This window comes from Protopterus annectens, chromosome 7.part0 (genome assembly GCF_019279795.1).
Source record: "Protopterus annectens isolate FY-2018-M chromosome 7.part0, PAN1.0, whole genome shotgun sequence".
In the NCBI taxonomy this organism is placed as follows: Eukaryota; Metazoa; Chordata; order Ceratodontiformes; family Protopteridae; genus Protopterus; species Protopterus annectens.
This window is the reverse complement of record NC_056739.1, coordinates 799,406,335-799,429,743: the sequence shown is the minus strand read 5'-3', so window position 1 is coordinate 799,429,743 and position 23,409 is coordinate 799,406,335. Positions and strand designations below refer to the sequence as shown.

The 23,409-nt window shown below is 39.5% G+C and overlaps 1 protein-coding gene across 5 annotated transcripts in view; it reads right to left on the bottom strand.

Annotated features, from left to right (window-relative positions):
• Positions 1–23,409, bottom strand: part of KDM6B (lysine demethylase 6B) — a 175,710-nt gene that overhangs the window by 83,427 nt on the left and 68,874 nt on the right. For all 5 annotated transcript variants that reach the window (XM_044077326.1, XM_044077328.1, XM_044077329.1 and 2 more), the window contains 2 exons: positions 19,296–22,741; positions 1,713–1,839 (listed from right to left, as the gene is read on the bottom strand). In XM_044077326.1, the coding sequence (XP_043933261.1) occupies positions 1,713–1,839; positions 19,296–22,741 (3,573 nt within the window). The remainder of the gene's footprint in view (positions 1–1,712; positions 1,840–19,295; positions 22,742–23,409) is intronic.

Genomic DNA, 23,409 nt, shown 5'->3' with positions numbered 1-23,409 from the left:
AACTTGACAGTTTTTTTCAGGTGTTTCATTCTAAGTGAATGGAAGTCTAGTCTGACAACAAATGGTAGGGCTATTTGTTCTCAGTCTGTGCATTATGGGACAGATTTAGCTTTCCAAAGGAATCACGATGTCTGCTCCCATGAGGGCACACAAGAGTAAAAACAAAATAAAATTAGGAATGAGTATTTATTTTGCTGCAGGCAGCTTTGGGAGGTGTAGTAAATCATGGCAAGATAAAAAAAATATATGTTTTCTTCATCATTTGCCCGTAGTGGTCCTTTAAGAGTGAGTGTGTGTGTGTGTGTGTGTGTGTGTGTGTGTGTGTGTGTGTGTGTGAGAGATACCTCCAAACTTCTTAGAGCAGGAAATCTGGACAAAGCCATGAATAAAAGTGGGACAAATGTTCAAAAGTAGGGACAATTTTAATAAATACTGCTCTTACAAACTTAGAATGTTGACAGAATAAAAGGTTTTGCATTAGTATGAATTCTGAAACGTGAATGTCTGCCATTATTTTCTAACTTCAGTCTTTTGCCACTACTTTTGCTAAACAACCACAATTTTATGAAAAATGGACCAAAAATATGAGGCAAAAATCTGGACAGTCTGCGAAAATCTGTACAGTTGAAAGATATGGTTTTGTGTGTGTGTGAAAAAGTCCTCAAACACTGCATTTAATAACAAGATGTCTTAAACCAGCTTTGTTTTTATAGGCACAGAAAAGTAAAATAAACACTAAACTGAGGCAAACATTTGACTAAATGACATTTAAGAACCACATATACATGTTTTAGACATACATATGAATTTGACTTACGGATGGACTAAAAAAATGGATCTCATCCTTAACCAGGGGACTGCCTGTAAATCATACCTCTCAACTGTCCAGAATTTTGCTTCAAATTTTTGGTCTATTCCTCATAAAATTTGTAGTTTTCTGGAAAGTCACTGATGAATGAAGTCACCAAATAACTCAAACAATTGAGTTTCAGAATTCATACCCTTCAGAAAATGCATGCTAACACTAAGCCTGTTATTCTGGCATCTTTGTCAGCTTATAAAAGCAATATTTAAAAACGGTCTATTTTTAAGCCTTTGTTCTCCCATTATTTCAAGCTCTGGCAATATTTTTTTTTTACACCAAGAGGTCGAGAAGAATGCTCCAAATGCATATTAACAAGGTGCAACATTTTAGAGTCTATTCTACAAGACTGGTGTTTCTTGCACACTGCATATTTCCGAATCACAATTTCATTCTTTTACAAACATGGAAATTCAATTAAAAATTCCAATATATACACACATACACACACACACACACACACACACACACACACACAATATCACCTGACACACAAGACATTTAACTGCAGTTTTCTGTTAAAAAGTTCTTTGAAAACCTGAAAACAAACATGTCAACAATAACATGGGTTTCCAAGCTCCCTCTGTGTTTATGCCTAACATAGGACAACTATTTATGTATGGGAGAAAAAAAACACAAGGAAAATAAAATTGCTAGTGTAAGAAAGTCAAAGAGCAGCTGGCTACAGTTCTTGGTGTAGTAAATTGTTAAAGTACAGATGTCTGGCTCAGTATTTAAAAAAACACAAACATTTTTCTTATCACAAACTACCAAGGACATATGAAAAATACTCTTGTACTTTCTTCCCAAAAATGAGGAAGAACAGCTAACATAACAGGATACAACGTACGTAAATACTAGGAGTAGGCGGGTTCAGTTTCTCTCTTGGTATTCGGTCATCTGCTCCAATCTTGGGCTTCACAGAGAATGAAGGCTGCAAGTACGACTCATTGAACTTCCCTTTAAGTTTCACATACCTAAAATGGAAAAGGGGGAAGTTAGTCAATAATTTAAAACTCTCCTCTTGAAAATAAAAAAATGCAGTGCTTATCACAGCACATGATTTGAAATGGTGGGGATCACCTAAGTACAGCCATTGTATGCCCTCTCACATGACAAATTTCAAAGCCTTCTGCCTTAAACTGGTGCCCCTAAACTGTGGTTAATAGTGTACACAGTCAACCTCTTGAAAGTCCACAGTGTTTGATCCCCCCTCCCCCCGCAGACTTGAGTCAGGCTCCACCTTAAAAAAAATGTCTGCATTGCAAAAACATTACATCTATTTACTTGCAGGATTTTGCTAAAGGGGGCCACAATGACAGTGGAACAAAAGGTTTAGAAAATAGATGAGAACAGCAGATAATTTAAAAAAATCAATTGTAAAAGGTCTTCCACAGTAATGCTACCAGAACAGTACATTAAAAAAATAACATGCTACAAAAATCTGTTAGGTGCAATGGAGTGGACTCGAGGAGTTATCAAGAAAAAAATGACTTCCTAAATCCTCCTCACTCCAGGGCAGGAGGGCCCAGCTCCAATGCTCAGGTGTATATGGTCTGTACTAATGAACAACTCAACAGACTAGCTAGCCACTTCTTTTGCAACAGGACCACTTTCACTTCCTGACAAGAAAAGAAATGTGAGGGGAGAAGAATGTTTACAGAATACCTCAAGATCAACTCTGAGGGGAAAAAAAAAAGAGTCTTGTGGGGTATACTTTCCCAGTGAAAGTTCAGCGGTTGAGTTTGTAAACAAGCACGTGAAATATACAAAGTAAAGTGGTAACAGGACAATGCTTTTAAGGCACAAACTTCAGATTTGCCAGATCAGCTAATTTTAAAAAAGTGGTTAAAGACATCCACTCAGTCATTAAGTCTGAATCATAAGAAAGAGACTTTAGAAGGCATAACGAACACCCCCCCTTCTATTCAAAAACTGTGGTGTTACACTAATGATGCGACTTTTCAGCAGATAATGAAAAGTAACCTAGATAAAGAAATAATTAAAACAGAAAACAAACATTACAAACAGGACAGGTGACTTTGCACATCAAATGACTAACGCAGAAAAGGCAGACTTTGTAGCTCATATGGAGAACCTTTTCTCAAATGATATTACAAGTGGCTCTTCATGAAAACCTGCCTGGTAGCATCCAAAATCTGAAATATTCTCCTTATTTGCTTACTTGTTGTTGACCAGATTAGTATCACTGATGTGGTAATCATGACAGTATCTTCTATGGAAGGTTTTCCTGGAGGGTTAGCTTAGCCTTAGTGTCTGCACCAGCATCAGTCCAAGAAACGTCAAGGCCTGGCAAGTTAAGAATCAAACCCTTTGATGTTCTTGGGGGTGGGTATAAAGGTTGGGCCTAGCCTTTCTGAATGGAACTCTGTCACTGACAGCCAAGTCATTATGAGGAGGGGGATGCAGAAGAGAACATACCCATTCAACTAACAACATGATCCCATTATTTCCAACTACTTTTCCCTTACGACCCTTTCTATGAAGTACAATAAAGGTAAAGTTATCCAGGGTGTAGGAGTGTATATTCCTCTTACTTCACACTAACAACTTTATTCTTGCTAAGTGCTATAAGAACATGCATCTCAAGAACTGACCTGCAGCCAATGCTAAAGGTAACCCCTGAAATGGAGGCAGAGATAATGAAGGGCAGATATCCCTTAAACTGAGATTGTGTGAAAATGGGTAAATGTAAGGAAAGCATCTGACACAGTGATCGAAAGACAGGAAAAAGTGGGAACTAAAATGCTAAAACTATTAAGGGGTTACAGCAAAGAGAGAGTTGAAGTGTACTAATAAGCAAGTGAAAATGTTTATATTCTAAGAACTGTACACATCTAAAAGGTGGAAGATGAAGATAGGGAGACAGACAGACAAAGGAGAATTGATGAAAGGAAAATGAAGGGCAAAGAGGAAAGGTGAGAATGAACTAGAGATACAGAAAACAAAGTGGAGATGAACCAACGATACAGCAAAGAAAGTGGGGATGAGCTAGAGATGCAGAAAAGAAAGTGGAGAAGACAGTAAGACATCAAAGGGAGCTGGAAGAAGAGTCAGCAAGTCCAGAAGGCTATCTGGGAGTTGTACAAAATGCACAGATATACTATTAGAGAAATAATTTGTAACAATTTTTATTTTATTTTGCCTTTGTTTACTGGGATAGTCCAAATGGGTTTAGCACAAACCCCTTTTCAGCTGAGGTATGGGGAGAAAGGCTCCATACCTAACTGGGAATAAACTAAAGCTCTCAGGGATGATGCAATATGTAACTCAGCTAAGACTGCAAAGGGAGAAAGGAGATAAAAAATAATTAATGTAAAAACAAATCTTGTATGCATTTACTCTGCAAATGAGTTGGCCCCTACCCAGGAAAAAAAAACTCCAAATATAGAACACACAGTACAACAAAACCTGAAGTCAGACATTTGCCATTGTTGACCAGGAAAGTCCGAATAGATGAAAACCCCACATTTCAACGAAGGCCCAGGGAGAAAAGTTCCAACAATTAATTCATGAAATGTACAACTGTTTAGATATTAACAGAAAATGGGCAATTGTATCATCAATAAGAGTAAAATTGAGGATTTCCCTGTTGCATATGTAAGTATGACATTAACACCTGCAGTTTGGTATCTTGGACAAGACGGCATGAGATTAAAAAAGAGTGGAGTACAGAATTACATGAAAAAGAGGGACAGAGAGTACAGAGGAAGAAGTGAGAGGATGTAGTCATGGAGGAAAAGTCAGTGCAGAGGGTATAGAGGGAGTAAAGGAGGAAAAGTATAGCAGGCAGGAATGCAGACATCTGGTAAGTGCAGTCTAGCCGGGAGAAACTGACCCACATTACTGCTGGATTTGGTAAAGAGTAGTGTCTGTGGAGTGGAGCAGACAGTGTGGGAAGCATGGCTGAACTAAGTCTGGAGCATTATTCAGGCTTGTATAGGAGAATCTGTGTGGTGACCAATTGTTACGTGATGTCTTATTTCAAAGCAGTTTAGCTGTTTCAGGGCAAAGCGGGGGTGGGATCTGTAAGGAATATCTGCAGTGAATCTAGTTATTTTGTTGTAGCGTTTTTCTCGCATGTTTAGTTGCATAGACTGTAGGTTGATGACAGTAGCAGCAGCAGCACACAAGACAGTTGGTAACAGCAGAGTTAAAGCAGTCACTTTCCTAGCCTGATCTGTGAGGTATGGTCTAAAAGATGACCTGGTAATCAAGGACTTGGACACACGTACACAGTAATCTAGCCTTTGACCAAAACATGTCTACTGTAGTGAGGAAATCATTTTATGTTGTGCAACTTATAAACAAAGATATGGATTGTTCCTACGTCCAAGGAGGCCACTGTTCCACTATACTTCGCATTTATCAGATCTGAGTACGATGCCCCCTTTGGTATGTACCTAACCAGGCACAACCAACAACTGGAATGTCCACAGAGGCTCCTCATTAAAAGGACACAGTCCATAACTAACATGTCCTTTACAGACCGCCTTAAAGCCCTATCCCTAAGCTGTTGATGGGAGATCTAGGTCTGCCATACAAGGCATTGTTGGACCCCACCCTGATGGACCTCCTCCATGCCCACAACGAACAGCACCAGAATTACCCATGCTAAAGACTTGCACATTGCGGAGATATAAATAAAACCTGCTTGACAGACAGGTATATATCCCACAGAATAACTCATCCCTGGTTTGGCACCTATGCCTCTAATCGACACAGGCAACCTATAAATGGTTTATCTCCCAGGCCCCTGCTTACACTTATCAAGGGTACCAAAACTTGTCAGAGATTTGGGATACACAGCTAGGCTTAAAAAGGCCCCAGTGATCGTTAGCCTAGTACACACCTATGAAGCTATGGTCTAATATGACACACGGTGCCTAACTTTTTGAGAGTTTTATTATCTACCTAATGTGCTGGTCGAATTTCACAGCATCGTCTACTATAAACCCTAAGAACTTGGTGAGGGATACTAGCTACTGTGGTTTGTCTGATCGGGAGGAAGTAATACTGAATATCTTTTTTTTTTTTTTGCAACAATTTTGAATTGAATTGAACAGCCAATATTCAATAGATGAGAATGATTCTTGGGTGTATACTTGTAGTTCTGTTAGATTTTTGTCAGAGCAGATCAGTGTAGCATCATCTGTTTATTGAATTATGGTTGCCTGTTTTTTAGCTGTACAGAGGTCAACGATAAATATATTAAAGAGGAGGGGACCTAGGATGGAGCCTTGGGGCAAGCTTGAAGGAACAGAAAGAAAAGAGATGATGTAATTTTGCCATTTAACTGCCTATAGTCTTTCATTAAAGTTGCTTTTAAACCAAGGCAGTGATGTGTTTGTTAATCCTACGGAAGAGAGTTTATGCTGGGTTTTGGGTTGTCTCCAAGCTTTCCAGGCACTTTCCCATTGTTTCATGACCTGTTCACAGTTTCTCTAGTTAACCAAGAATCATGATTAATTTTGACCTGTTTGGCCTGCAGAGGGGAGTGGTAATTTAGGGCATCTAGTGAGGTCTTGTTATATAGCAAAGTGGCATCATGTAGACGTAGTGTTTATAGAATGGTCCAATTAAAAGATTTTAGGCCGATAATAAATGCATCTTTTAAAAATGAGCAGAGGTTCCAATATCTATAAGTTCTTAAGCACATTCAATGATTAAGTTAATAAACCAATAAATACATAGAAACAAAAACAGTATCTAGGTACTCAGAGAGAGACACACATTATGCACCACTTAAGATATAAAGTCTTAATTTACCCCATATGAATATTACACAAATTAGAAAAGCAGTGACATTCCATAAGCGTCAGGTATGAAATTGAAAACAGTTATCCATTTAGCAAGCACACGATGCATTACATCAAAACATACAGCAGTAATATACAGGAAGAGATAGTTAAGACACACAGACATAGGCTTAGGAGCTTCAGATACTGGCAAAGCGGTTGGTAGAGAGGTAGGGGACAGTGTTAATCCCAAAATGATGGTTGAAAGTAGGTCTGGTTTGAAAGGAGGCAATAAGAAGTTAATTGGATCCTTACAATAGGATTTATGTAAAGTACCCTGCACTACACCTCCAACTATGACAAGACACTGACACCAGTTACATAATCAGTGTACCCCTCTGGCCTCTCTTAGAAATGCTTCCTTTTAGGGAGAAGTCATAGAAGAAATACTAACCCAAGGACACTATGCTGGACTTGGTGAGCTTCAAGCTTCTTCTTGTATAAGGTATTCTGTAAAGAGCACTGCCTACTTCTGAAAGTTTTCAGAGTGAATCTCTGGCAGACACTACAGCCTTCGATGTTAAGCCCAGGGCCTAAACAGAACATGCGATTGTGAAAAGTCTCTGTGAAGAATCTGCCCACCTTATGAGGCAGATACCTTTCCTAAGTCATGACGCACCCTAATGAACATCTGATATCAACCCAAATGAACAAAAGTTAAAACCAGTCTAACCAGAAGCAATACACAAAAATACAAAAGGTAAAGAAGTTAAGAAGTCGCCCCAGCTGGGTACTTATATGTCCTGAACTCCAGAGCATGTTGAACCAAGCTGGATTCTACCAATACGGAGATGAATATGCTGCAAATTAATGGAATAAAGATGTTGTGCAGCATGAGGAGAAGCTAGTTTTATACTAGAGATGTCCTGATGTCGTACACGGGAAGGCATCTGCCATGCCTGGCGGGGGGGGGAAGTGCTGAGCACTGGAAGTCAAGCTGGATGGCCAGGTCTTTTGTGGTGAATGTCCCAGCAGTCAGAATAAACTGCAACAGTGATCTAAACAAAGAACATCATTTAAAGTATGGCATGCAGGGAAAGTCCAAAGGAACATAGCCTTCTCAAAAGACACAAAGGGTGTGTAGGACCTGGACAGAGAAGACGAATGGTGAAGATGCTTGCAGTTACGGGAAGAGAAGTGAGTGAAATACTACTGGTTAAAAAACTGGGGCTCGTGATTTGTAATCAGCAGATGAGAATTTGTGTGTAGGTGGTTCTACACACTCGTATGACTACAAAAGAAAGGGAAGGAGTGCGATTAGTGTCACAGATTCAGAGAAAAAGACAGGTAGTGATCACAATGTTCTAGGACTGGAGTGAACCCAAACACAGCCTTGCAGAATCTAAGGTGGGTCCAGTAGATGGTCCATTAAATGACCCAAAGTTTCCAAGTTTCTCGAGGTTAACTGCCAACTATGTACTGTGGAGTGTTACAGGATTATGAAACACTAACTAAAGAATAAATCTGACCTAGCCTGCTCAATATTCATCTCTGATGTCCAGCACCTCTAACATACTTTTCTTAACCTTTAACAAAAAATCATTTTAAACTGCATAACACAGATGTCACCAAAGATAGGCCAGACTTTCTGCACTTCAAACATCTTACCTCAGTGGTGAAAGATGCTTCATGGCTCGCCCTGTTTACAGTCCAAATTACAGAAGCACTTGGGTGCTTGACAGATAAGGGAGGTAAGACGGCATGCCTATCTATGGGGAACACATTCATGTGGTTGATTTCGCTGGCAGAGATTGGGGAAAGAACCCAGCAGGTGCACAGGGTAGTACTACTGTCAACCCCTTGCGGAAATGAGGACTGGTTTAGCACTGATGCCACTACACATCCCATTGACTAGATGTTACTCGAATCACAGGAGGTAGGAAGGAAACACTCCACCGTCGGAGCAGGATGCTGTCTCATGTGACTCGATTTCCTCATTAATCCTGAAATGGGACACTCCGGGAGGCAGTGGCTAGGCTGGTTCGGTAGATTTGTTGGGTTACAAACAGGCTTTGGAAGCAGCTGATGATCAGCTGCAGGGAGCCAAAAAATGAGAAAAGAATACTCATAACTACAAATGAATACATAAAATGTCTAGAAAAGTGATGAGATATTCAGTTTCCATCAGCTTCCTCTTCAAAAAAAAAAAAAAAATTCTAGTGAGAAGACAGATTACAAAAGTGAACATTCAATACTGTCAAGCCCTTGTGCCTCTGCTGTATAAACATATTGTAATGTGCAAGGTGTCAATTACCGCAGATGAAATGTTACATAAAAGATAGATAAGGAAAGGGGGGGGGTGACTCAGAGAAGGCAATGAATGAAAAGAAGGCAAGGTTTCATGGAAATAGCTACCTGCCCCACCCAATGAAATGATACAGTCTGCTTCTATTTCACCCTGTAGAAACCTGCCGTTCCAATTGATTTCTTCTGCAATGTACAAGCATCATAAACCACAAGCTCCTACAGACTCCCTTGGTGGTACTGCCTGAAGGAAGAGTGAAGTGCTTCAAGGTCTGCTTACTTGTCTGAGTCACAGAAGAACTGAAAATCAAAAATGTGATTCAACACATACAACCTAATGACTACACAGGGCCACACTGACATATGTGAAAAAAGAGTTTTAATGCACAGGTTTAATGGTCTTAAATGAAAATTGTTCTTAAGGGGTACTGCATAATGTACCATAGGATCTGTGGTACAGCACTCTGCTTTGATCCAGGAAGCAACCCTAAAAAATAAAAACAGATTTACTACATAACAAGGGACAAATCACAGCTTTTACAGAAATTCAGCATAAAAGGGCTGGCTGTGGGCTTGTTCATAACAAGCACTTTACTGACAGCACAAATGAAGGAAAAAAAAAAAACGCCTGTCCAATCCTGATTTTGGGGGGGGGGGGCACACCTTATCTCAACAACATACGTATAAACACACAAAGTCACTTTTTAATAATAAAACACTTCCCAGAGGTCACTTTAAGTAATGCCCTCCAAAGTCGGACTCCTTTCAAATATATTTATGAGACAAATATAGTTCACACATCCTGGTTTACCTTGGGTACCCACATGCCTAAACTGAAACAACCTGAGTGAAAAAGGAGCACATTTCCTGCTCATCTTGCTCGTTTTATACAATAAACGTGGTCTGTAAGAAGCTTCTACACTATTTTTAATATAATAAATACATTTGCAGTTGCTGACTTCCAAGATGGCTGCACATTGATTAACAGTTTAATTTCTGGCTCTCCCACTCTGAAAACACAAACTTGGCAGAGAAAGCCAGTGGACCTGGATTTCCAAGTAAATTTCAGTAACAAACTAGTTAGTGCACTGCCTGGATGCCAGGAAAAAAGAAATACAGAGGACCTGGAGGAAAATCAGCTATAAAAGGTGATGAAAAAACACTGTTCAGCAAAAAACTGCAAGCTCCAGACATGACTTCCAGTAACCTTGAGGAAAGTATATGGTAACTGCACACAGACCTGACTATAATAAGTGCAACACTAATGGAGTACATCAACTCAAACAACAAAAGTCTGGAAAACATAGAAGAAGCTTTAAACAGATACTCAGAGGAGATGATAAAATTGCAAAACTTAGAGTTCGAAATAATGAAAAAAACTGACTGAATATGAGGCTGCACAAGAGGAGATGTTTCAAAAAAATAATAGAATTAGATGACAGAGCATGTACAGAAAACCTGTGAAGCTGGAAGGAACAGACTATTAATTTCATGAAAGCACAAATAAGCAACTGAACTGGTACTCCACAACAGGAAGTATTAACTGAATGGGCACATTGTGTGTACGTTCCAAACCAGGCTATGAGAAAACAACCTAGACCTTTAATAGTAAAACTGCAATCTTACCAGCAGAAGGAGTTGATTCTAATAAAAGTGCAGTAGAAGGACAAATTACTAAAAATTGGGAGACAGCAGAGTGCTTGTGGAGAATGACTACTCTTTGTACACCAGGCAAAGGGGAATAAATATATTCCATTATATAGGGAATGCAAAAAGCAAGCATGAGATTCAAAAGTACAGTTTTGTACCTACCATAAATGTAGATGTTCGAGGATTCCATTGCTGCAGTCCTGACTATTGGGTATAGTCCGCAATATATACAAAAATATAAGCATGTAAAAACACCTACACAACCACCCCCTACACACAGGGGAAGAAGGGGATTGGTAAATTATCAGTGAACAACCCTACATTTGCCCTAGACTTAGAGTAGATAGGAAGATGATAATGCTTAGAGAAAAGTATGCACTGAACTCAAGTCCTTTATTTTGGGGGTCTGCATAAAAAAGTAGGCAAATGAATAGTTTGGTTTAAAGCCACACACCACCACAGGCATAAAAGGAAGGAGGAAGGATTACGATACCCCTATCCTTATGAAAATCAAAATTTTCCAACACAAAAATTGATCCCAAGCAGGAGTAGGAGAGTCTACGCGGGGTCTTTATATCTTGCCCCCCTAAGAAACTGCTTGAACAAAAGAAGGATAAACAAAGGTGGTCACAAGTCATAATCAGAGCAGCTGAAATGGGCATGCATCTAATGGAATGGAAGGACAAGACAAACCTTGTCCACTCAGTAGTAAGATATTTGTAGAGCCACACCTCAAATTAGGCTCAGAAATCCCAAATTTCCCAAAATCTTTGAAGGCAAGGTATTATTTGAATGACAGTGTCCAATCCTGCAGCAGTGCTGTGTCCATATTTTTGAGATACCATTGCAGCTCTATGCAGTTTAGTTTATAAGCAAGCACCAGAATACAAGATGCCATGAACCCTAACCCTAATGTTGAAGGTCTGTAGCAGCACCCAAAGCATCCACCTTAGATTTTCATTGTGAAAGGAGATAATTTTTGATTTTTTAGCATGTAAACTGACAACAATTCACTCTCATGGCTAGAGAGTGGAAGAAGTATACACTTTCTTACCCCTATCCAAAAAAGCCCTGCCTCTTATCAGAGGGTACATTTTTTTAACCACAGAAGTTTTTAACACTTTTTAGGCCCCTGAGAAACAGTTTCTGGGTCCACCCCTAGGACTCTAAAAAATACTTTATGAGCTCTCGGCACCCTATAATATACCTATCAGGCTAACAGGAGCAGGAGGGGGTTCAGGAAATATCTCAGAACGCCAACCTGCACTCGCAAAATGCTTCTGCATCGGACCACCACACAAAAAAAAAGACTGATATGACACCCAATAGTCAGGACTGCAGCAATGGAAGACGAAGAACATCTGCTGTATCCAGCTATCTTCAAAATATTTTTCCCTGGAGGAACAAAAACATTTTTGATGAAGTACATGCTAAGGAAGAAATGCAAAAGTTTGTCTAACAAAAACTGAGCTGTGAAACAGGAGATTTTGCTTCTTGTTCTTCTGGTAATAACGATCACAGAGGGGTTCTGCCAGTGAAAGCTTTCCCAGTGTTTCAATGGAAAATGCTTGAGAGAGTGGAAAAAAGCACAGGAATTGACTAGAAGAACCGAGAGTACGCTGGAGATGCAGAGACAGGGTTTGGAAGATGGAGCTGAACTTGAAGAAAATCTGGAAATATTGGACTTTCTTAAACTTGCAGGGGACTCTAAAGCATATGCCCTACTTCATGTCATTAATGTTCGGAAAAATACTTAGGAGAGGGGAAGAGGCGGGAGAGAGTAATCTGTAAGTAAAACACTTTTTTTCTTAACAGTATTACTTAAGTGGTGCACGATTTTCTCTGCAAGTTACAAAAGTAATTTTTTTTTTCAAAGTGTAATGGGGATACTAATACAAACAGATGCTTCTTATTTTGTTTCTTTCTCCATTCTCTCTTTCTCCTTGTTCAGTTTTAAGAAATGTAGGCAATGCAATGTAAAAAAAAGCATCTGTTTAAAAGAGCATAATAAAAGAAAAATTAGTGTGCTTTTTCTCATTCTTGCATAGGAGAAAGCTTTGGTTAAGGCCATTAGCTTTATATAATAAGTTTTAACAGAAATCAAGTGAATGAAAAATAATACTGATTATAATAAGGCCTTTTTTCTACTAAACGGTACTGTATCTGGTTCTCATGTCATTAGCAGACAATATGATAAAGAAAAATGGCTTGGAGAAAATGTTTTCTGAAAGCATTCAAGTGTTTTCCCAGCTGGGAGAGCTATAAAGGTAAGGCAAAACCAGACAGCACTTAATAAAATCAAAGCCTCTACCCATGGGTGTTAACATGGATAATCTTTCTTTCCGTTTGGCTCGAGCCAGGGTGTGTGGCTGTTAGCTTTCTTCCTATTAAGGGGTAAAACTTCAACATTTGAAGATGTACATAGTTTTGTGTATTACTAAGTTAGTAGGGTTTTATGGGGGTTGTGGGTCTGTGTGTGTGGCATTTTTATTTGAGGATTTTCAATAAAACAAAAAGTTCTGCAAGATGTGACACAGGCTCAAATTGAGATGGCAAGAAACAACTGTATAAAAGATTATCCTGCCAAACCATGCATGCATGTAATGCAAAAGCTGGAACTAGGCATTCAGCAAAAAAGCTGTTACGCAAAAATAGGTGGGAATAATAATCCCTTAAGAATATCATTCTTTCTATAATGTCTTTAACATTAATGGTCTCACAGATAAATACAAAAAAAGAGAATAGTGAACTATATTAAAAAATGTAGAGTGCAAGTATGATACAGGAGACACACTTGGAAAGAACTGAACATGTGAATTTGATAAATAAAAGGTTTTCAGGGTGGTTATTCAGCAGAATACCTGGGGCAAATGGAGAAGAGCACTTACTAACTGCAAGAGGAGCTCCAATAGTAATAGAAGAGGAAAAAATGACAATGGTAGATTTGCAGTACTAAGGGGCTATTGGCAAGTGAGGAGGATTACACTGGCATGTATTTATATACCACTGAAAACTGCTACAATGGAGTTATAGAAAATTCCGGGAGAAATTATCATCTTTCAGCAAGGAATATTACTTATAGATAAGGACTGGGATTTGATTTCAACAGTGAAGATATACCTGGGGGGGGGGGGGGGGGGCAGAAAGGGAAATATAACAAAGGTGGGTAGAATTTTAAAGAAATTTATGAAAATATTTGGCATAGATGATGTGAATTCAGTACTAAGAATTCAGAATGAATTTAGATATTACTCTCCAAGATACAAAACTGGGCTAGGCTAGACAGAATTTACATTTCACAGGAACATGCAAATTTAACTGAAGGTCTTGATACACTCCCAATAACTATTTCAGATACAATAACAACTAAAATAAAAACACAGGACAATGAAATAAAAACGAGACACTGGCGCTTTCCCACCTATCTGTTGAAAATACAGGAATTTAAGGAATGGGTAATGAAAATTATTCAGGCGCTATTAGAGAAGATATAAACTTCTGAAAATATAGCTAGGGAGTGGGATAAAATTAAAGTAGAATTTAAAAATAGGGTGGAAATAAAATAAAGGCAGATATGGTTAAGTAGTAACGAGAATTACTTAGAGGGGCTGACCAATATTAAGGTATTGCAAAATAAGGGGAATCGCACAGAACAAGAGAAGCAATTATAGAATGCTGAACAGAAAATAAGGCATTACTTCGATAATATGCATGAGTTTACAAAGACTGCTGTTAAGCGACTGATTTTTGATAACTATAGAGCACAAAAACTTTTAGCACAACGACTCAGGCAAGAGAAAATAGCTTAGCGAGCCTATAGCAAGGAAGATAACAATGGCTCCTGTAGAATTATTAAAACTATTTCTGAAATTCTATGAATGTCTGTATAAAGTGGAGAAATATGGAAATCAAGAAAAGATGTACCCTGATCCCCATTCAGACCTTTTGTTTCTGCAACAGGGTCTAAAATGTATCCTGTAGATGTTTTGATTGACAGGTGGGTCAAACATGTATAAGATCGTGTACCACACCTTATGAAAGATTCTTGGGATTTTTTAAGTCACGTAAAAATATATTTGTAAGGTAAATCCTATTTCTGTGCCATTCAATGTGAAAGACCTTTTTACTATAATTCCCAAGAACAGGGGTTTAGAATATTTCCATCACAGTTTGACTCAATGGTCCACCCTCTCGAATGATAATTTTATGTCCTTGGATTTGTAACACAATTACATCTATTATGAGTGGGAATTTTTCTAGCAAATTAAAGGTGTGGCCATTGGAGCATCCTGTGCCCTACGTTTGGCAACATGGTCTTGTTGGGGTAGGAAAACAAGATTGTACTTAATAGTCCATTTGTAAACCAGCTCCATCTTTATGTTAGATTTTTAGATGATATGTTTGTTTTATGGGATGGTGAAGCTGAGGACATTCGCTCTTTTGTTGACTGCTTGAACAATATCACAGAATTTTTGAGATTTACATATTCATGGAGCAGACACAGGATCAATTTTTTGGATACTTCAATTTCTCACACCCCTACTGGTTTTAACTCTAACATTTTCAGGAAGCAAACATTTTGCAATTCTTATCTACGCTTCTCCAGTTGTCAAACTCCTATGGCAGAAGAAAGGTTTAGTTAAGGAACAGGCCATTAGGGTGGGACATACGATAGCCTGGAGGAAGAATGTGTAGAATGAGTTGGTCAATTTAAAGGAAATGTTTTTAGCAAGGGGGTACCCTGGTCCCTTTCTGGACAGTTTATTATTGGAAGTATATAATGAAAGGGTATAAAAAAACCCTTCTAGGAACTGGTTTAAGAGTACCACTATCTAGTGAGGAACATAAATATAAAAAGGCATTAACTGTGGAACACAACCAGTTTTCCAAGGAAATTAAAGACATTGTTAAAAGAAACTGGTGTATTTTTAAAACTAACAGCACAAAATGACCAAGGCCAGTAAAAGTGCCCAAACTTTAATACAAGACACACAGAAAATAGAACAACTCCAGCACCTTGGCCAAAAGGCCTTTCAAGAGGAGTTGGAGCTGTTATAGTTTCTGTATGTCTTTTGGATTAAAGTTTGGGAACTTTACTGGTTTTGGTAGTTTTGTGCTGCTATTTTTCTCTTTTGTGTCGTATGGTTATTTTTAAAACTAACCCCAATTTATTTCAAACAGTGGGCCCTGAACCAATATATTCTTTTCAAAAACTGGTCCCAATTTCAAGAGACTGATAGAGAACAAACAGGTTTCTTTCTCTAAGCCACTTAAAGGTACCACTAAATGTGGACAGTGTAAACAATGAATATATATTACAAGGGATCAAACAGAGTTGCTAGGGAATATTATGGAAATCAAGATTACATTCCAGGATGGTAATTGTACCACCCAATGGGTAGTTTACCTTGCAACTTGTGTAGGATGTACAGCATTTTATGTTGGCAAAACTGAGCGTGCCTTAAAGACACGCATTTATGAACACATCTACAACACTGGCAACAAAAATGAGAACAGTGCCTTGTTCAGACACTCCATTCAGTGTAATGGATTTAGTAAATTCAGTTTTGGCATATTGGAAAAACATCAGATTGGATCCTAGAGGGGGGACTGGAAGATTTTTTTAAAAGTATGTGAAATGTACTGGCAACTCAGACTGGGAGCTATTTCTCCATGGGTTGAACGATTCAGTTTCTATTACACCTGTCCTGAACTCAAAAACTAACAAATTATAAATGTAATAAGTATCTTTGCAAGTGTATTTCATCATATAACCTTTGATGTGATATTCTTATTGTAGAGCAAGATAAATTATATTTACTTTAATTTACATTTCTCTGTGTTTCAGTCTGGCTCTAAGTAAAGCAGTACTTAAATGACTCATTTATAAACTACCAATGAAATTCATGTTCATTTTGTATTTAATGGCTCTGTTGCGACATAATTTATTCTGAAAAAGTCTCTTTAACGAGACAAAAACACTTAATATTTTAAAATTTTGCTTTTAAAGCTTGTTTTAATAAATGGTATCAAACCATATTGGACCCTCTGTGGCATTAATTTTATGTGGTTATTTGTAAACAAAGAATCATGGGAGGCAAGTTAATTATCCTTGATAAAATATGCCTAAATGTTTCAGAACATTCATTCATTTTCCAATTAAATGCTTAACCTAATACAGAGTTGCAGGGAAGCCTAACCCAGCACTCAGTTCGAGCAAATTAAAGGAACAAATCCTGAACAGAGCATTAGCAAATCGAATGATGCGTGCGCGCACACACACACACACACACACACACACACACACACACACAATGTAATGCAATATGCACATCTACAGGCAAAATGGAAAATTGCTAATTCCCTATGGTAAACCTGTGGTGTGTTGGGGGGCCAAGGCACTCATGTTTCACAAATGTGGCCCAAATAACACAATGACACAGAGATATTTATAATGCTATGGAAAAAAGGTACATGGATGCATGCTCACTGTTTTTAATGCTGGTCACAACTGCCTTGAAAAACTAAAACAAACAGAAAAGCTAGTTTGTGCTCTAAAACATCTGGCTTATTTAAAGAAAAAAAAGACCTCAAGGGTACCAAGTAAAGATGGAAATAAGACATCAAAATACCTCAAGCAGATGCACAAAAGACCTAACCAGAAAGATCATGGAAAACCATCATCTAAAAAATCATTTCAGTTCTCCTTAGTCCAAGATGCAGACAAACTGATAAGTAGTGAGAGAGTGGATACAAGCCTGCAGCAGGTGAAGCACAGGATATAGAAAGTCTTTTAATCAATGTTGGTATGCATTTACGGCACTCTACTACAAACTGTGCTTTTCTGCACAGATGAGCAAAGCTGCTACCCCAGATGAAAGTCTACTTCAGATTACAAACTTTATTTTACTTTGACTCTGCTTTTATAATTTGCATTTGCCAAGTCCTTTGGCAGACAGAAAGATTCTGGAATTAAGTAATCCAATAGAGACTACTTTCATATACAATGCCTTGTCCTATTTCCAAACAAATACCATGCTAACAAAAGGTTCAACTTTGCTTGACTATTACGATGACCATGGAGTCTGCATGTTCTCCCTGTGTTTGTGTGGGTTTCCTCCGGGTGCTCCACTTTCCTCACACATTCCAAAGACATGTAGTAGGTGGATTGGGCACTTTAAATTGGCCACAGGTGTGTGTGCGTATGCAAGTGTGTGGTGTGGAAGAACTACAGTGGCAGAGCCAGCCACCTGGCACAGTAAACCTTGGCTCTAGACAATTGTCACTGAAGAAATGCAACCCATGAGCAAAAACGGGAAAAAGAGGTTATGGACGGATGGAATATTTCTGTACCATTTTTAAAAGTATGCCAGTCATGATATCTGGTTTTAGTCTCCATTTTAAGACTGAGAAAATATTTATTGCAATATTTTGTATCCCCCATTAACTAATTTTTGCAGGAATACTTCAGCATTATGGCAGAGCTTTTGTTGCATTTTTTTTTGGCGGGGGCATCCTTATACTCATTTACTACTAAACTGTGGTTGACCTTGGGATTTTAAGTTAAAAAGCAGTTTGGAATTAGTATTACCTTGATGGCAGTTACAGTGATTCTTTTTACTGCATAAAAAGTATTTTTTTGCAACTCAAACCCTCAAGTCCTGAATCTTCTAAAATATTTTTTCACTGGATACAAAACCCCCAAACCCCTAACTCTAAATGCACTTCGAGGGTAAGTGGAAATTACCAGCGGCACTGACCCTCAGGAGTTGAGCTGTTTAGACTGGGTTCCATTTACGTTGTCGAAAGGGCTGCTCATTGAAAGCCCTTTCATCGCCATGTAAACACCAAACTAACAAAACTTTGAACAGCCACATAAGCAATTTTTTTTCCAGGGGAAACTATCACTAGGCTGTCGTCGGGAATTTGCCCTTTCTTCCACTGTAGTGCAATCTCTGAGTTGGTATATTTAGTTAGGGGGGCTGTGGGGGGCAAAGCCCCCCACTTCGTATGGTGTGACAGTTTTTCTTTGTTGTTGGCCAAGTGATTTTTTTTTCCCCTGGGAAAAAATTTGCTTATGTGGCCGTTCAAAGTTTTGGTAGTTCGGTGTTTACGTGTCGATGAAAGGGCATTCGAAAAATAGCCCTTTCAACAACGTAATATAGACCTGTTTAGACTGCCCATCTGAAAACTGCAATTTACATTTTTTTTTTTGGACAAATACCAACGACTACTTACTGAAATTCAGAAGCATGCAGAAAGTATTTCAAACAGGAGAGTTCTACATGACTACCTCCAGGTGGATGACCTTAACATTAATCCCTTGGAAAAAAATGTGACATTAAAAGGAAAGAATTCCCACAATCCCCCTGGTATGAAGGTTTAAAAGTTCTGAGATACATACATCTACTTCACTGTGCAGTTGGAATTTACACACTTCTGGATGGTCATGCCCAACATAAAGTCGACTCTCAGTTGAGAGCCATCACTTTACACTCACCATGACCTGTAGATGCTTCACAGAGCAAGTTAGTCACTTGCTGAAAATCAAACTTCATCCTAAACAACCAATAGTTCACGCAATATATACATTAGTTTTAGATAATGTTTGATTTTTCCATTTTTGAAAAATGGTAGTATTGAATAGAAGAGGGTTACTACCTTACTTCCCTCCCTAAAAATCTGATACAATACTGTACCCTTCTCCATGTGTCACCTACTTGCATGATCTGATGATTTCTGCTGCAGTGTTCTTGATGGTGAGCTCAGACATGGGAATCCTCTTTTCTTCCACTTCAGAAGCAATAAATGTTTCTCGGTCCCCACTTTCCACTTTAATAAGACGGATTTTCAATTCTTTGGGTGGACCTTCTGTGAAAGATCGCAACTTAAGCAATTCAGCTGCCCTATTAGAGGTGCTAACCTCTTTGCCTGTTCCAAATGACACCTCTGTCTTTTTCTGTTCATCTGTTGTGGGTGCTGATTTGGTCACCTTTGGATGGTCATCCAGTTTGACATTCTCTCTGGACTGAATTTCTTTGCTCTGAAGATCTAAGTTACCCAAAATCTGTCTGTTCTTCTCCTTTTGCCCCTTCCCATCTTTATGTCTTCTACGACTCCTTGAGGAGCTCTTACTGGACTTCTTCTTCTTCTTATGTTGCCACTGCTCTAGATTACTTTGTTTGGTTTCTTTTTCTAAGCAAGACAGCTTCTCTTGTGGTGACCCTTCAGCTTTCTTCTGCTTCATTAGATCACACTGCTTCTCACGAAGGGGTTCACATGTCTTTTCTTTTGATGACTCTGCTCGCTTTCTCTCAGTTAACTCAGAATTCTTTTCCTTTTTTGGTTCAATATGCTTTTCTCTTGACTGTTCAACACATTTTTCCTGAGTCTGATCAATATGCTTTTCTCTTGAAGGATCAGAAAATTTCCCTTCAGATGAATAAGAATGGTTTTCTGATAAACAGTTGAGCAGCTTGTCTGGCAAAGGATCACTAACCTTTTCACATGATGAATCACATTTCTTCAGTGATGCTTCAAAAGATTTTTCGGGTGACTGGTCACATTTTTTTTGCAACAGAGAGGACTGCTTTTCTGCATACTGAGGAGGATGCTTTTCTCGTACTAGCTGAGACTGCTTCCTCTGTGCTGGTTCAGGTGTATTTTCAGCCACTGGTTCTGGACACTTCTCTTGTACTTTGTCATGCCTTTCTCTTATGGGTTCACAGTATTTCTCCCGGTGCACGTCTGCAGACTTTTCTTGATGTGGCATAACCTTTTTCACCCCTGCCGGATCACAACTCATTTCAGAAATTGGTTCACAGTGCTTTTCTTGAGAGGTGTCCGACAGCACTTCCTGTTTCAGAGTGGGACATTTTTCTTGAAACAGATGTGCATATTTTTTGATCCCTGCTTCAGACAGTTTTTCCTGCTGTTGCTGAGATGACTTTTCTTGTTTCAGTTCCATGTGCTTCTCCTGACTAGGCTCAGAACATGCACCTGTCTTTCCCACAACAGATTTAGTCTGTGAGCCACCATTTGATGGGATTTTTGTACTGACAAACATCTCACTGGCTGAGCTGGACTCTATAGCTGAGGCAACAGATATGACCGGCTTCCTGTCAAGCTGTTCTTTTACTTCTATAAGTGCACTCTTGCTCTGTTCTTTCCAGCTACTTGTGTTTCTCCCCTCAGATGGGCTTACTCTGATATCATCTGCATTTTTTTTCTCAGTCTCACCTTTTGCTACCTTATTCCAGACTTCTTTGATGGAGGTAGAACTCTGACAAGAGGGCTGGCTGGTGACATTAAGTCCATTTTTTTTAGTTAGTGTGGCACCTGTCAAATATGGAGAGGAAGTGGCTATTGATTTGGAAGCAGCTCCACCTCTGTAAGAATGCTTCTGTCCTTCCAAGACACTGGCAAGGGACTTCAAAATACTATTTGTGCCATGCTGAGGAATGCTGACCTGCTTGCTATTTAAGCCTTCACAGTGCGCTTGTTTTGTCACCTTTTCTGAAGCACCTGATGAACTGTAAACACTGTTTAAAGACCCCTGAGTCCTTTCGGCTTCTGCACGCTCTTTATGACAGTCTTTCCATGTTTTTGTGGACTCCAGTAATCCTGCAGTGGCACCTTGATGAATACTTCTGGTTACTTCTTGCTTCCCTGCAGAACTGTCAGACAGTGGTGCCCCACGGGTGCCTGAGAAATCGGAGATACTGACACTGCACTGTGATGGGTGGTTCTCATCTTCAGAAGCCTCTTTGCTGGGAGTTAGTACTGGTTTTCCTGAAAAAGGAACTCCACTTATGTCTCTGTGCTTCTTTGAAGAGTTCATGCCTGCTCTAGACATTTCTACTGATCCCTTCATACAAACTGAGTCTTTTGCATCTGCTAAATCTAGAGTTTTTGTAACTGATGGGAATGCAGTAAATTCAGGGATACTTTTTGACTGTTTCTCCAAAATGGCATCCTCCTGATCAATTGACTCGTCCAACATTTTGATTATGTTAGCCAGTCCATCAGGCAGAATTTTGGACAACTCTGAAGATTCTTCAAACTGATCACTGTGCTGCCCACCTGGAAAATCAAAGAGTTTATTTGGAGAACTGGGTACCTCCACTTTTTCGGCAGATCCACTGTTGTATGTCTGCAGGGTGTCCAGGATGCCAGTGTGTTTTCCACAGGACTCTGCTTCCCTACTGTCTTTGGGTAAGGCTGGGGTCTGCAGTGAGTTGCCCTCTGAGGGCTTGTAAATTCCTGAGGTGCTGGGATGGGAGCACAGAGGCACGGGAGGGCTGCTTCTAGTGCTCTTTGCTTCCAATTTGTTTGAGTCTGGTGTTGCAAATTCCAGCGAGTCTTCAACAAAAGGCTGAGTGGGACTAGAGACAGTCCCGCCACCTACACTGGGAACATCACAAGGTGACCTTTTAGCTGCATGGTCTGAAACCCAGCTTGAGTTTATCCAGAAATTACCCAGAGGTGGTGAACCCTCTTTACTGTTACCAGTGTAATGGCTAGTAGAAATGGCGGAACTGTTACTTGATGAATGCACGGCATTCACCTGTTCCTGGGGAAGTGAGCCCCCCTTTAAAACAGATCCTTCAAATCCACATTTAATACTGGCCTTGTTCTTTTGTTCTACATTACAGGAATTTGTTGTTTTCCCCTCAAGTTCCTCCAAATTACGAAGGACCTCTTCAATGCTCTGATTGTAAGCTTCTTGCTCCAAAGGAGCTTTGCTGGTGCTGTGTTTTGTCTCCTGAGAACGTTCCTCATAGTCACACCTGTTGCCCTGTGCAGAAGTGGCAGTCAAATCACAGTGATTCAGAAAGCCTTCCTGGTTCCCCTTCAGTTCATCACTACCAAACAGAATGTCACTCAGTGGATCGCTGACTTTGCCATCTGGTGTCTCTTTGCCGGTGTTCTGTGAATGTTTGCCAGTCCAGTCTGGGGCTCGAACTATAGCTGCAGGTGAGCTAGAGCAGGAGGTGGATGAGGTGTGTGTGGTATAAGAGCTGCTGCAATCAGCTGCTGCACTAACTCTGCTAGGACCCCCTTGAGGAAGAGGTCTTTCTTGCTGCACCAGCTTTGACCTTTCCGATGGTCTGTGCTGACCCTGAGTAGCATCTTCAAGCACTGCATTTTGGTAAAGGGCTGAACTCTAAACAAAACAAAAATCAAATGGAAAAGTGTCAGTGTTGTTCTACACTCAGCACAAAACAAAACACAGCCAGCATATTACTATAACAAAGAAAAACAAAAACTATTTCTACCCTCATCAGATAGCACTAATACTAAATCACACAATTATCCATTTATTTGTCATTTGTTGACCAGGACAGTCCGACTGAGCAAGAGCCCTTTTTCAGTGATAAAATTCATGTTCAGCTGCCACACAACATGACGCTCTCAGCTACTACAGTTAAAGCATCTTCCCGAAGGGGTGTCAGTCCAGGTAAAATAGATCGGAGCACTGAATGCAGGAAAACTTTCAGTAACTGCAGGCTAGCCTTTTCCTAATAGGAGGTCAATGTATATAATGGTGTAGGAACCAACACTCTACAAGTTCACAGCTACAACAATGCTAGCATATCTTGCAAAGTTACCATAGTCCCAAAAGCAATGGTGCAGCAGCACCAATTGCGGAGTGGACAAGAGCTACTGAAGTCACATCTTCTCCCAGCAGGGCTCACTGTGGTCACGCTACAGAATCACTGACTGCAAAGGAGTTCACAGCTACAGCTAAACCCTCAGCAGGGGGCCACTTTGGGTAATGGTGTGCGGGAGATCCTAGCTACTGCAATTCTAGCCTCTCCCTGTAGGGGTCAC